General features: G+C 37.4%; 2 protein-coding genes and 1 long non-coding RNA gene across 3 annotated transcripts in view; 1 reads left to right on the top strand and 2 right to left on the bottom strand.

Moving 5' to 3' along the window:
• LOC148682196 (uncharacterized) overlaps positions 1-15285 on the top strand; it is a 141144-nt gene that overhangs the window by 5312 nt on the left and 120547 nt on the right. The window lies entirely within an intron of this gene.
• The window catches only part of LOC108183430 (gastrula zinc finger protein XlCGF57.1-like), a 79841-nt gene that overhangs the window by 45653 nt on the left and 18903 nt on the right, over positions 1-15285 (bottom strand). The window lies entirely within an intron of this gene.
• On the bottom strand, positions 2004-13865 carry LOC141487636 (zinc finger protein). The gene is made up of 3 exons (NM_001440772.1): positions 13836-13865; positions 13223-13372; positions 2004-3741 (listed from the first exon to the last, which is right to left on the bottom strand). Exons 2-3 carry the CDS (start codon positions 13305-13307, stop codon positions 3008-3010), a joined length of 819 nt encoding a protein of 272 aa, NP_001427701.1. The 5' UTR covers positions 13308-13372; positions 13836-13865; the 3' UTR covers positions 2004-3007.

The following is a 15285-nucleotide window of genomic DNA, read 5'->3' as shown; positions in this document are numbered from 1 at the left end:
TCTCAACTCACAACAATAAAACTTTACAATGAGTGCAACAGTTTGTATTCTATAGTTTATTATTATAATTTTTCATTTTCCATATCTGCAATTCCTGTATTTTGGCATTTTTTTGCAGTCCACTTAGAATCCAACATGGAAATCAATGTTTTCTTTATTGGCATTGATTGTTTTGAAATTTAAATGTCATTAACATGCCTGTGTTTTAATTTCTTTAATAAATATGGCTGTCAAGCCAGGATCTTGATGGTTTATTGTGGGTATGTTGTTTGCATGAAGAATTCTGTGTTACAAGTTAAACAAAAATTCTATTAAACAATTATATTTTGAATATAAATAATTTTTTGTCTTGCGTTTACATTAATTTTACATTTAAATAGGCAAAATTACAAGTTTCAGTATATTAAATGTGATTAATCGCGATAATTTTTTTTAAAAAGGTGCGATTAATTAGTTAATTTTTTTTTTAATCGATAGACAGCACTAATATATACAGGGAAAGCTGCCCTCATATCGAACACACACTCACATATGCATAGGCTAATATTATTATTTTAAAAAGTAACAGAAAAAAGGGCACTTTCTCTCCAGAAGGAAAAAAGGGCTCTTAATACAATTTATGCCCCCTTCCTATCTCTCCGCACCCCTCGTTGAGAACCAAGAGAATCGCTCTCGAGGTTAACTAGGCAGCCGCACACTTGACCCGTGTGCATAGAGTAGGTGAGATCAAAGTCCCTTTACGATATTCTATAGTCTTTGGGTGAGCTGGGACGCGGGCAGTGGACCAAACCATTGTGAGGAAGGGATCTCTCAGCTGTTTCTAAATGCATTTTTTTTTTAGTTTGCTCCATCTTGCTTTTCTTCAAAGGACACAGATGTTTAATCAGCTGTTGTTCAGTGGTGAATTAGAAAACTTAACTATTAATATTAAGCATAACCACCGTCCACCCTACATCTACGCCCCTGTATGAAGTAGTGTTCTAGGTTATAACGATGCGTAAAGAATGCTCCGGCTTCAATACAGTGCGTTACAGTACACGACTGCCCCCTACTGTTCATGTCTTTATTTGCTAGACCATCTTTCCGTGCTAACGCGCCATATGTCGTGGACATCACAAGATCACTTTGTTTCATGTGCATGTTAGTTCATGCCAGATGTGTATATACATTTACCTGATTTAATTTTTTTACTTTTTGTTGCCTTGTCACCTGCTAAAAAAGCGGGGGATGTAGCTTCTTGTGTGTCAAGTGACGTAACGGAAGTGGGTGGAGCTAGAGGGGAACGTCGGTGGTGGGAGCGACAGAACAGAAAAGCTCGTTACTGCTGAAGAACGTAATAAAATAAGCTAGAAGCTATTACTTGTGTGTGTGTGTGTGTGATCATCTAACATCTACACAAACCATCCAACTTCCCCTTCCACCACTACAATGTCTATCCATCCATCCATTTATTCATTTTATTTTGTAAATGTGCAACATTTTTCCCGCTGATCTCAAAAATACAGTAATTTTTACTGACAGAATTTTAGGTGCAGGCTAGGACTGTCTCTGCCATTTGCAGATAACGTTGTCTTTTTGGCTTCATAGGACATGGAACTTCAGCATGCAGTAACTGGGACGGTTTGTGTGACATGGCAGGGAAAGAAACAGCACCTCTAAGAAACCATTGTGCTTGACTGGAAAAAGGTGGCCATCTCCAGTTTGGAGGAGAGTCTTTACCCCAAATGGAGTTCAAGTATCAGTGTTTTCCATGAGGAATGGAATGTGAGATTTAAAGATGGATCAGTGCAGCGGCAGCAGTAATGCAGTTGATGTGGTTGTCTGTTGTGGTGAAGGATCTGAGACGAAAGGCAATGTTCGTAATTTACTGCTCAATCTAGGTTCCTACTCTCACCTATGGTCATGACTGAAAAGAACAAGATCTTGGATACAACCGGCCACATTTTGCGAAGTGTTATGACCCGCTTGTTAGAGTCGCACCATAAGAGTGCCAACAAAATAGCCTGAATGCAAATTATTTATTATAAAAGTAACTCATAGAACAAACAATCAAAGCAACCAACAAATGTCTATGGATAATAATGACGATAAAGAACTTAAAATCACAACAACACTTTAACAACATGACAAAAGTAATGCAAAACAAAACCATAAGGTTAAAGAGCCAATGAGATGGCAGGTCTTGACATGTGGACTCCCGTGTAGCCACAGCGTCCTGGGGTAGCTAGCACAACAACTTTTATATACCCATTGATGAGTAATGCAGGCATCCAATCAGGATTTACCACATACTCCAATCTGGAGTCATCACAGTGTATAAATATTGTAAAACTTAATACCTGTCGCTCTGCCTAAATCATAAAATATTCATCAAGTTTGTATTCTACTCAAAGTAAATGAAGTAAACTAGAAAAATCTAGAATCTAAAAGTAAAGAAACTTCACTAATAAAAGCTGCAACACAGGACAATTGAATGGGCTTTTAAAACTTGAGGCCCTGGTATACTGCAAACTAAGCGTCCTAGAGCTCCACCTTCTTTGATGTGCGGTGTCTTCCCAGTGATGTCTCTCATTCAGGGAGTCAGACAGTGAACATCATTTAAAACAACACTAGCTACATGAATACACTGGAGAGAGTACAAATTTATCTGCACTGGTACAATCACTTGCAAAGAGATTTTAAGCTGCAGAGGAGCTGTTGGCCAGATGTTTATGACAGCCACCACCACGGTGTTTACGGTAAACGCGAGAAGCGCAACACATTTACAACCCGACCTACTGCAGTGTAGGAGTGTTGGAAAACAGTATACTGTCACTCAGCCTTTTCAAACATTATTCAGACATGAAACATCCAGTGCACAGAGAAAATGTTTTGCTGCATTCATGTCATGTGTGCAACTTTTTTCTCTATGTGTTTCTTAAGCTGCGCCGAATGATTAAAACTCTGTAGACACTGATCAGATCTGTACGGTTTCTCTCCAGTGTGAATCCTGTTGTTTTCAGATGTGTTAACTGATTAAACCTCTTGTAAAAACACTTGTACAGTCTCTCCAGAGTAAATCGTGGGTCCTCATGTGCTTATTAAGTGATGATGCTTGGCGGAAACTCTTCCCACACTGAGTGCATGTAAATGGTTTCTCTCCAGTGTGGATCCTCATGTGTAGATTAAAGTTTGATGATTGGCTGAAACTCTTCCCACACTGAGTGCATGTGAATGGTTTCTCTCCAGTGTGGATCCTCATGTGTTTATAAATGGATGATGATTGGCGAAAACTCTTCCCACACTGAGTGCACGTTATTGGTTTCTCTCCAGTGTGGATCCTTATGTGTTGATTAAGGTGTGATGAGCGGTTGAAACTCTTCCCACACTGAGTGCAAGTAAATGGTTTCTCTCCAGTGTGGATCCTCATGTGGTGATTAAGGTGTGATGAGCGGTTGAAACTCCTCCCACACTGAGTGCAGGTAAATGGTTTCTCTCCAGTGTGGATCATCATGTGGTCATTAAGGTGTGATGATTGGCTGAAACTCTTCCCACACTGAGTGCATGTGAATGGTTTCTCTCCAGTGTGGCTTATCATGTGAATCTTAAGTTTGCTTTTGCTTGCCAAAATCTTTCCACACTGAGTGCAGGTGAAACAATTCTTGTCTCTCCTTTTCAAAATACCATCAGTCTGTAAATGAGTTTTTTCCCCAATTTTGACATGATGTTCCTCCTCTTTCCTCTCATTCTCTTCAATTAAGTCTGAAATAAATAAATAAAAGATTAGTTTTCATCAAGTCTAAAAATCTCATCAAAAGCTGAAAAGTAAAAAGACACTGGAAACATTGGCTACACACACTTATTTTGATGCATGTTAAATGTAAAATAAAATCAGATCATATTTTGTTCAGTCATTAACATGTACACATTTAAGCAGATTAAATTATTCTTTATTTATCTACTGCTTTTACAATGTAAATTGTGTCATAGTCGCCTAACATAGAAGTCATTGTAAATTGAAACGCTGTCAGTCTAGTTTTCAGAGTTTCTTACATAATTGATCATAAAAGTAATTTTGGTCACATTGATAAGACACTGACCACAAACATGCATGGTGACCGAATTTTGGACCACTGCTATTCTCCGTTCCGGAAAGCCAACAAATCCCTCCCCCACCCACCGCTAAGCAAAGTAGATGACTCTTCTGTTCTGCTCTTGCCTGCTTACAGACAGAAACTGAAACGGGAACCACCCACCCTCAAGACGTTTCAAAGCTGGACGGACCAATCGAGTTCCATACTTCAAGAATGTTTTGATCATGTAGACTGGGAGATGTTCCGTGCAGCTTCTGATGACGACATTAAAGTTTACTCAAGACACCGTTACATGCTTCATCAGAAAGTGTATAGAAGACATGGTCCCAACAAAAACTGTTCGTATCTACCCCAACCCAAAACCATGGATTGATGGCAAAGTTCGAACAGCCCTATCAGTGTGAACCTCCGCCTATAAATCCAGAAATGCTGAGGAACAAAAACAAGCAAACTACAACCTCAGGTAAACTATCAAAGCAGCAAAACATCAATACAGAGGTACAAGGTAGAGGGGAGGAGTATGTGGCAGGGACTTAATTACATCACAAACTTTAAAAGTAACAAACCCGCCACAGTAAACATTTCTGCATCTCTCCCGGACGAGCTCAACTCATTCTACACCTGCTTTAAAGCCCAGGACAGCACCCACACACTGTGCGCTCCCGTGGCCGATACCGAAACTGCCAGCACACTCTGTTTCTGTAGCAGACGTAACGAGATCTTTCCGGAACATCCGGAAGGCTACGGCCCAGATGGCATCCCTGGACGTGTACTTAAAGCATGCGCACACCAGCTAGCGGGGGTTTTCACGGACATCGTTAACCTCTCGCTCTCTCGGTCTGTGGTTCCCACATGCTTTAAGACAGCTACTATTGTGCCCATACCGACATAATCTAAAATTACATGCTTAAATGACTGGCGTCCAGTTGCTCTGACACCCATCTTCAGCAAGTGCTTTGAGAAGCTGTTTAAAAAGTACATCTGCTCTGTACTGCCTGCTCACACTGACCCTCTGCAATTTGCTTACAGGAATAATCGCTCCACTGATGTTGCAATTGCTTTCACGTTGCACACTGCTCTGTCTCACCTGGAAAACAAAAACACATATGTGAGAATGCTGTTTGTGGACTACAGCTCAGTATTCAACACTATAGTGCCTGCCAAACTAGTGGTGAAGCTCTAAGCTCTGGGTCTACACAGCTCTATGTGCATCTAGATCCTGGACTTCCTATCAAGCAGACGCCAGGTGGTCAGAATGAACAACATGACCTGATCCACACTGATGATCCACAGAGCTGTGTTCTCAGTCCACTCCTGTACTCCCTGTACACACGCGACTGTACAGCCAAACACAGCTCCAACGTCATCGTTAAATTTGCTGATGACAGTGGTGGGCCTAATCACAGATAATGATGAGATGGCCTACAGAGAGGAGGTTTACACTCTGACGCAGTGGTGTGAGGAAAACCACCTCTCACTCAACATCAGCAAAACCAAGGAGCTGGGAGAAGAGAGAACACACCCCCATCACCATCAACGGGACACCAGTGAAGAGTCAGCGCTTTCAAGTTTCTTGGAGTACACATTGCTGAGGATTTGACATGGACTGCTCACACAGACGCAGTGCTAAGGAAGGCACAACAACGCCTCTTCTTCCTCGGGCGTCTCAGGAGGTTTGGAATAAGCCCTCACATCCTCCGCTCGTTCTACACCTGCACTGTGGGGAGCATCCTGCGTGGCTGTATCACCACCTGGTATGGAAATAGCACCAGCAGCAATCGCAAAGGCCTACATAGGATTGTGTGAACTGCTGGACGCGTAGTAGGAGGTGAGCTTCCCTCCCATCACGACATCACCAGGCAGTGCATGAGGAAAGCCAAGTGAATTATAAGCGACTCCAGCCACCCAAGCCATAGACTTTTCTCTCTGCTTCCCTTAGGCAAATGGTTCTGCAGCATCCGGTCGCGCACCAGCCGACTAAAGGAAAGCTTCTTCCCTCAGACTATCAGGCTGATGAACACTTAATACCCCTCACTGCACACCATGTATATGTGGCATGCACTGCACTTTAACCAATACATACCTAAAACAATACTGCCTACAACTATGGGTACACATATTCATTATACATATCGCTGTCAACAATTATAATGCTGCCAAATTATTTTGTACTATCTGTATTTTGCACTGTCATTATATTTGCACTGTCTGTATTTTGTTCTGTCGAGAGCCAGCACCTAAGCTTTTCTCTCATCATAGCACACGTGCTGCTGATGATGTGACAATAAAAGTGATTTGATATTCATGGCCATTTTTTCTTCTTTGGCCTTTATTATAGCAACATTTATATATACCCCTACATACAAAACCCACAGATACCTTTCGGGTGCTTCGGATGCTTCTGATAAATGTTTTCAACAGCCCATAAAATGGGTGGAGTAAAGACAAACTTTACCAGTTGGAATGTGCGGAGGCTAAATCACCCAATAAAACGAAACAATAAAAATCAGTTAAAAACAGTTCAAATCCGATATAGTATATTTACAGGAGACACATCTGTTGAAAAATGACTATTCTAAACTTAGAGGAGGCTATACACAAATATATTATTCAAACTTCAATAGCAAAAGTAGGGTCGTTGCTGTACTCATACATAAGAATGTACAGTTTGTCATTGAGTCAAATGTGCTGGATAAAAATGGCAGAAACATAATAATCCAAACTTTTAACATGTCTGTGGTCCTGGCCTATGTGTATGCTCCTAATTGGGACAATGTACACATTTTCATTGATTTATTTTCAATTTTGCCTAGTCTTGACACACACAATTTAATTTTAGGAGGCGAACCTCCTGAATTTTATTCAACTGTGCATCAAACCTATTCCAGGATTGACCATTTTCTCCTGGACAAGCAGTTACGTCCTTTACGCCCCATTCACAAGGGGCATCAGCGTCAACGCTTCCCGTTCACTTTGAATGGGTGACGTCAGGCGTTGCCGAACTGCATTGTGGATTCGTCGACGCTGCTTCAGAGGCATTGTTTCCTGCAAAAGTTGGGACTTGATCAACTTTTCAAGCGGCGATGGAAGCATCAGCCAACAGATCGCTGTATGCAAATACACCAGCTCAGACTGTGGCCTATTGCTGTGTAAATTCATTGGCTAACGCTGCTATGACGATTACGTCAGCCCCAACTTCAGACACGCTTTCTGTCAAGCGTTGACGCTGAAGCCCCGTGTGAATGGGGCAATAATGTCAGCAGTAGTGTATGGTAGTATTGTTATTTCGGAACATTGTCCAGTCTCTCTAAAGCTATGTTTTCAGGCAATGGAATCCTCCAACATACATGGCGGTTTAACTCAAGACTCTTGGCAGACGACGATTTTGTAAAATTTATTGATGCTCAAATTTATTTCTTCCTTGAGATAAACGAATCCCCAGAGATAAGTTTGAGCATCCTATGGTATACTCTGAAAGCATTTATAAAAGGACAGATTATTTAATATCAAGCTAGTGCAAATAAAAGAATGTCAAAACGGCTTACAGAGATTATGAATTAAATAATACAATTGATCAGCTACACTCAACATCACCTTCCGAAGAGCTCCATTAGAAAAGACTCCTTCTGCAAGCGGAATATGACTCCCTGACAAGTGAAAATGCAGAGGATCTCCACATAAGATCACGCTAGATTCATTATGAACGAGCTGCCAGGTTATTGTATTACCAACTGAAACAATCCTCAGCAGCTGGTTTTATAGCAGCAGTTAGTAAGGGTGAGGGCAGTATTATTACTGATTAACAGGGAATTAATGATCAATTTAAACACTTTTATAAAACCCTTTGCAGCTCTGAGGTAAACTAAATTGGACGTATTGAGAGCTTTTTCAATTATTTAGAATTGCCATACCTATGTGATTCAGATCAGTTGGCATTAGAATGAAATATAACACCTTCTGAAATTGAAAATGCAATTAAAAAATTGAAAACCGGAAAAGCACCAGGCCCTGATGGCTTCGGGCCGAGTTTTATAAGAAGTTTACTGCCAAGCTAACACCACTGTTGTGCAAGGTATTTGATGAAGCTCTTGTTTTGGAGACAATTTTTTTAGGTACTTTCAAGTCCATAGTTTTGTAAAAAAACACTTCTCTCCTTCACTGAACCAACCATAAGCATGTTGGATAGATAAATTGGTAAATATGGACTCATATCAAAGGGGTATGATGTCCATGTTATATGAAGTGGTCTAAAGAACTGCCTTCCCTTGCCTAAATTGTATAAAGCTGAAATGGGAAGACGGACTGGGACTAGAAATATCAGATACAGCCTGGCAATATGCCATAGAACTGGTACACTCATCTTCTGTATGTATTAGACATGGTCTTCTTCAGTTTAAGGTGCTTCTTAGGCTTCACCTATCTAGGAGCAAGCTGGCAAAAATGTATCAAGGGTCAGATTCATCTTGCCCCAGATGTGGTTTGGAGCCAGCAGATGTTCTGGCGATGCCCTAGATTGCATACATTTTGGGCCAATATTTTTAGATCATTTTCATCTATATGTAATAGAGATCATTGCCTTTACTTCTTTATTGGCCAGACGCCTGATTCTCCTAAGATGGAAAAAACAAACCCACCATCCCACAAACATTGGATATTAGAATTGTTATCAAAACTCGATAAACTAAACTCGAGCACCTTAAGTACATCATCCGAGACTCTACAAAAAAGTTTTAGAGGTTTGGCAGCCTTTCCTCTCCTACATTGAACGCTCAGAGGTTATTATATCCTTGGTGAGAGTTTGTGCCTAGTTTCCTAATTTATTTTATCTATTTTTATTAATTAATTTATTTTTATTTTTATCTTTCACCCTTTTTCTTTATGGGGTGTATGTCTGTAACTATGTACAATGTTAATTTGTTGTTCAATATGTGTGTTGAGGAAAAATTGAAGACTTTGGAAAAATGAATTAAAATAGTTGAATAATAAGAATGTAAGCAGTACTAAAACAGTTTTTAGAAGAGAAATAATCCCATTAATCTAGTTACGGTACATGTCTCTGTCGAAGGTCTGTTAATTTAAGCTAGTTATTAATTAAATAAGAACAAGCCTTTCTCGTACGCGACTTTGTTCTTTGTGTGACTGAAATGTAGGTAATGGGTAAGCAGGATGAGAAAAAATTATATATTCTTCTATTATATATTCTTTCTATGCTAATCAAGGACTTCTGAGACATTGCAAGCATGGGATGGGTCCTCCTGGCTTGGCAGAGTTGATCACAGCTCCAGTACACATCTCTGCCATTTGCTTGCAGTAACCATGTGCTTTTCACCATACACAATTCTTCTGCTTGTGATCTTCCTTCAAATAGCTTTATCATGTTTGGTGTCATTTGACAGTTTATGACTTAAGCGTTGTAGTGCTAAAATCAACAGATACATTGATTGCTTGTATTTCAATATACAATATATTTACTATTGTTGAGTCATGGCCTGAGGAGAGTATGATAATGTTCTTCTCACCCACTTTATCTCCTCAACTGTGCTCTCTCATGTTCAGCTGGTTTTGTGGGTTGAGTTTCACTCATCTTTAACAATGCTTTTCTCAGGGTATAATACGTAAAGGTAAGTGTTGATCTGGGAGAATGGCTTTTACTCTGCCTCTCCCTCATATGGCTGCATAGCCTCATTTGCTAACAAAGGAAGTTTCACTGTCTTTGTTGCTCAGCAGTGCACGTTACAGCTAATTTCTTTATACAGTATGTTAGTTTGTTTCATTCTACTGTCTGTATATTCAAACATGTAAATTAATAAACAACTTTACCTGCTTTAAGCTTTGAGATTCTTTCTCTTTATCAATGATAATAACAACTTTGATGGAGTCAGATAAATAATGGATTTAAACACACCATCCTTCAACTGCTTTCTGTTTCCGATTATTGGTTCAGAATAGCAGCGTAAGCTCCAAACCTTACAGCTATGTTTCCATCCAAAAATCCCAATTAAATTTATTTGCAAAACTGGAATATCGCATAAAAAATATGCAAATAAATCAGTGTTGTCGGGCGACGAGGAGGCACAGTAGGTGGTGCTGTCGCCTCACAGCAAGAAGGTTGCTGGTTCGAGCCTCAGCTGGGTCAGTTGGCATTTCTGTGTGGAGTTTGCATGTTCACCCTGAGCTGGCATGGGTTTTCTCTGGGTGCTCCGGTTTCCCCCACAAGATCAAAGACAAGCAGCATTACACTGTTTTAAGGATCTAAAAGCGGCGCCTGCTGGTATGTGAAGAATATGGTCAATACTGATGAACTTAACAACATCATATAGTTTAGAAAACTGTACAATGTTTTAAACTAATTAATTATTTTAGTGTCTATTTCATTCAGCATATTTAAAATTAGAGTCATCCACGTTTTGTGACATACTTTAAATCAGGGTTTCTGCAGGTGACACCAAGTTTAATTTAAGACTTTTAAAGACATTTTTAAGACCATTATAAGGTTTTTTATTTGTCCTTTCAAAAAATATTTTTTATATAAAATATTTAATAATACAATAATAAATCAAAACTAATAATAACATTAAAATATTTTAGATATTTCTTAGCAAAATATCTTAAATATTGTGTAAAAACAAGAGAGCTCGACTTGGATCCACACACTTTTTTCTAAAATAAACTTTCTTTAAAATAAAATAAAAACTAATTAACAAATGTATTAAAAGTTTTAAAAACTATAATAAACTAAATCCATTCACAACAATCTGTCCAGGTGGATATCCTCAGCAGTCTTTACCATTATGATAAATAGAGTTAAAATGACCTTTTTAAATAAAGGTTGAAAGTTTTATGGAGATGGATTGTTGGTGATTGTATGGGTTTTGACCAAATTGAGTAACAAAACATGAACACAGGAAAATGAAGACTTGTTTAAAAAAGATTTAAGACCGACAACACAACATTTCAGCAAATTTAAGACTTTTTAGGGCCAAATTTTAGATTTTTTAAAACATTTGAGAATTTAAGACATTTTAAGACTCAGCGGAAACTCTGTTTAAATACAATAGCCCTGATAATTAGTTATTATAATAAAGATTTAATTCTCACTCTGATACTATCTGTGAGAACTAGTAACAACTACTAGAAACAAGTTTAAACCCATAAAGAAGTCGATTAAAAACAAGGGTATTGTGATCAACCTGACATATGCAAATGGAAAGTACCTAGCTAACACTATCACTGTAATGGCAGATATCTTTTATGAGAATACTGTAGGTCAAATATCGTCAGCTCAGTTTAACTTTTTATTAATTTATTGTTTTCATTTATTTTTTATAGCGACAGTGCCAGTGGCGCCCCCAGAAAATTTTCTTAGGGGTGGCCAGAAGAGGCCGCACCAAATCTTGGGGTGGCACACAAAAAAAATAATGAATTCAGTGTAATGTTATATTTTTGTTTCTGGTAAATGAAATAATGTAGTTTTTATTCATTTAATTAATTCTACTTGAAATATTGCAATTCATTCTTTGAAATAATTCAGCAAGTACATGTGCAAACCAAATAAAAATCTATGTTTAGTTTAAAAACACTTTTCATATACTGTATAAATAACTTCTTTTTTTACGTGCCTTTATTGTACATCATGATATGCCATGTCTAAAATAATGAAGATTAATGAGTTTATTATTCCCAGTGATGGGTTGCAGCTGGAAGGGCATCCGCTGTGTAAAAATGTGCTAGATAAGTTGGCGGTTCATTCTGCTGTGGTGACCCTGGATTAATAAAGGGACTAAGCCGAAAAGAAAATGAATGAAAGAATAATGAGTTTATTAATTACCCAAACAAATGAACAAACTGAACAAAAGGCATTACTATACACACTCACTATACCTAATAATATTATTTATCCATATTGCTTTTTGAACCATTTTATTAATGCAGCTTCTTCTATTGATATACTGTAGCTTAAGGTAAATATTAAATTGCCATTGCTGTCTATTGAAGGTGTGTGCGTGCTGTCAAGGACGATCGGGGAGGGTAGTGGTGGTTCTAGTTTAAATGACACCCTGGGCGAACCACCCTATACACCCCCACCTCTCTTGAATTGTTAGATTTGTTATTCAATAAATATAACAATTTATTTATATTTATTCTAAATAAATACAAATAATATTAATATACAATTATTATTCTAAATAAACAACAGAAATCAGTCCTAAATATTACTGGAAAACAACAACTGGAGTGATATGCCAACATCACTTAAGAAACCTTTTGCATGAAAATTAATTATGACAATTCTAAAGAATACAAAAATGTATTATAGAATTATCTGTGGTCTTAGACCAGATCATGGCTGATAAATCATGTTATGAAGTCTTACCTCCCTGACTCATTATCCCTTCTTTCTGCTTTAAAGACATGCTTAGTGAAAGTAACAACATCATCATCATCATCATCATCATATTATATAAAATTTAACCGACTTTCAAAACTCGCTGCGTGCCGACACTTCTACACAAAAGGCTGTTACTCCGGTTTCACGGCGCATGAGCGGTGCCTATTATGTCGGCGTGCATGCAAACAACCAACCGGGATTCACACCGGAGTGCGTGAGGCGCGCGGGAATGGTTTTCCGCGCGCATGCGTCAGTTTGCTTTCACCAGCATTGAACCAGAGGGGGAGAGCTACGTCAGTAACACCAACAATAATTTAGTGACTGCATTTTATTTATTTATTTATTTTTTTATCTAAATATTGGGAATTTATAAGTTCATTTAAATCAATAATGTCAACCGCAAAATTATATTGGGGTGGCCAAAGGGGTGGCCACAGGGGTGGCCAGAGTTTACCGAGGGGTGGCCGTGGCCACCCCTGGCCACCCCTTGGAGGCGCCCCTGGACAGTGCTCAAGGGCGCTTTACACAGTAGGAGAACAAGAAAAGCAATAACCTTAAGAAGGTAGAGAAAATGGGAGACTAATAATACATAATGACAAAAGACATGAGAACAAGTAACAAAAGAAACTCATTCCTGTCTTTCAATGAGTGCTTATGTGCATTTAGCAGACACACTCCTTTCTAGGCAGCACACTCAGGGCTGCAACATGGATTTAATTTAGTATTCTTATTATTAAAATATATCTAAATGAAAACTAACTTGTTTGTTCCTGCGGATCTTCCTGTTTGACTGTAAATGTTTCTTCAATCTTCACATCTTCACTCTCCTCTTTAATAAACGCCATCTTTATACCAGTGTGGAGATCAGTCGCTTCAGCAGGAGTTTTTCTCTGTGTTTGGACACTTTATTCTGTTTAAAATGAACAAAACAATGAACAGAAACAAAATAACTTCATTTCAACACTTTCTTCAACAGTTTCTTTATATGAGTGTGATTGACAAAAATAAATCAGGTAAGTCTGAGCAAGAAACAATAGCCACAAACAAATGACCTAATAAAAACTAGTTCTCCATTTATTATATATATATATATATATATATATATATATATATATATATATATATATATATATATATATATATATATATATAATGTATACTTGTATTGGAATGACATTATGCTAGTAAATAAATAAACCTTCATTAAAACACATTTCAGTTGTTCAAACAATAGCCCTCGATAACTGTTATTAAAATAATACTTCGTTGTATAAAGGATTAAAATAATAGTCAACCGCAGGTATATAATATCGAAAGGAAAACCTGAAACTTTAATCAATCGGTTTATATTTGTGTAAAGTTGTGAAACAAACCTTCCTCCAGTTGAATCGCAGCGCGGAAGCGGCGCAGCCTTATGACGTCACATAACACGCCAAAATAAAAGTCTTTGTTGTTCAGCTTTTTTGCCACTTACTGTTGCAGTCAGGACATGACAAATTTCACACTCCTTTTCACATCTCACATAACATATCTGCTCTCTCTCTTTCAAATACACAGACATTCAGTATTTGAAGTTGATCAAAACTTTTAATCCAAACATTTTTACACAATTTTGAAAAACTTGTTTAATCCACTAAGAATAAGTGTTTTTTTTTCTTCGTTTTTATTGTTGCAAAAAGTTTACAACACAAGACAGAACAATCAACATCGCAAGGCATATTTACCATTAAAATATATAAAATAAATTAAAAATGTTACCACTGCAACAAGGAGCAAGGAGCAGTACAAAAGATCTACATCAAAGGACAAACAAAATATTCTAACAATAAATATTATGAAAATGAAGTACAGAGAGCTTCAGTTATTTTACTTTGGTTTCTGAAATATTTGAGGCTTTGAGCCACTTTCTTTACCTCAGAAAGAAAACATCTTAAAGAGGTTCAGCATTTTTTCCACTTACAGCAATGAATTTGATATTTACCCATTAGTAAAATAAAGTTCACAACATCAGAGAAAGAAACAATGTAAATCAGCTTTGTAAAATAAAATATCTTCTAGAACAATAGGGGGGACTGAAATCATCTTTAATGAAAGCCAAGTATGGATGTCAAACCAGAATTTAAAAGTAAATTCACAAGAAAAACATAAGTGATCGAGTGTTTCTGGAGCAGAAGCTAAATCTTTTTTGAATAAACTCCTTCACATGATATATCCTGAATAAAATTATGTAATGAGTTTCCTTAACCTTAGGTGCTACAGGATATTTAAGAGAAAAGGTAAAAGCTTTGTCCTCTACTAAGGGTTTAACAACTCCTAGATGATAACACTTAAAATCACCCATTATAAGGCATGTTGTAAATAAGCTTGTTGTTATATTTACTATCAAAAATATCAACATTGATAATCAACAAAATAATTACTTTGAATTAACCTAAACAAAGCAATAGGTATAGCCTCACAAATTTCAGTATAACCTTTATCTGTGATTTTAACTCTATATTTATTTAAAAATTCGTTATGAGATAGTAGCAGTCCATTTTCATCTAACAAATCATTAATAAATATAATGCCTTTATTGTACCAGTCACTTTTAAACAATGATTTTCTGTTAATAATAACAGCCTTTTTATTCCAAAGAGTGGATTTATGAGGGGAAAATTATGGGTAAATATCATTTTCCAAAATAGCAGTGCTTGCTTATGAAAAGTAGACAGCTTCAAAGGAAGTTTTGAACAATCATAATCATATCTTAATACAAATTCAAGGCCACCAATTTTTTTAAACAAATTATTTGGGATATGATAAAATATTGAATAAGGCTTA

The sequence above is a fragment of the Danio rerio genome, chromosome 4, assembly GCF_052040795.2.
Source record: "Danio rerio strain M-AB ecotype USA chromosome 4, GRCz13ab, whole genome shotgun sequence".
In the NCBI taxonomy this organism is placed as follows: domain Eukaryota; kingdom Metazoa; phylum Chordata; class Actinopteri; order Cypriniformes; family Danionidae; genus Danio; species Danio rerio.
The sequence above is the reverse complement of the archived record's forward strand: the minus strand, read 5'-3'. Positions and strand labels throughout refer to the sequence as shown.

Coding starts and splice junctions, on each gene's coding strand:
- LOC141487636 (NM_001440772.1), bottom strand. CDS start 13,307: ATGGCGTTTATTAAAGAGGAGAGTGAAGATGTGAAGATTGAAGAAACA. Junction 3,742..13,222: donor AGATCCGCAGGAACAAACAA/GTTAGTTTTCAT, acceptor TATTTATTTCAG/ACTTAATTGAAGAGAATGAG.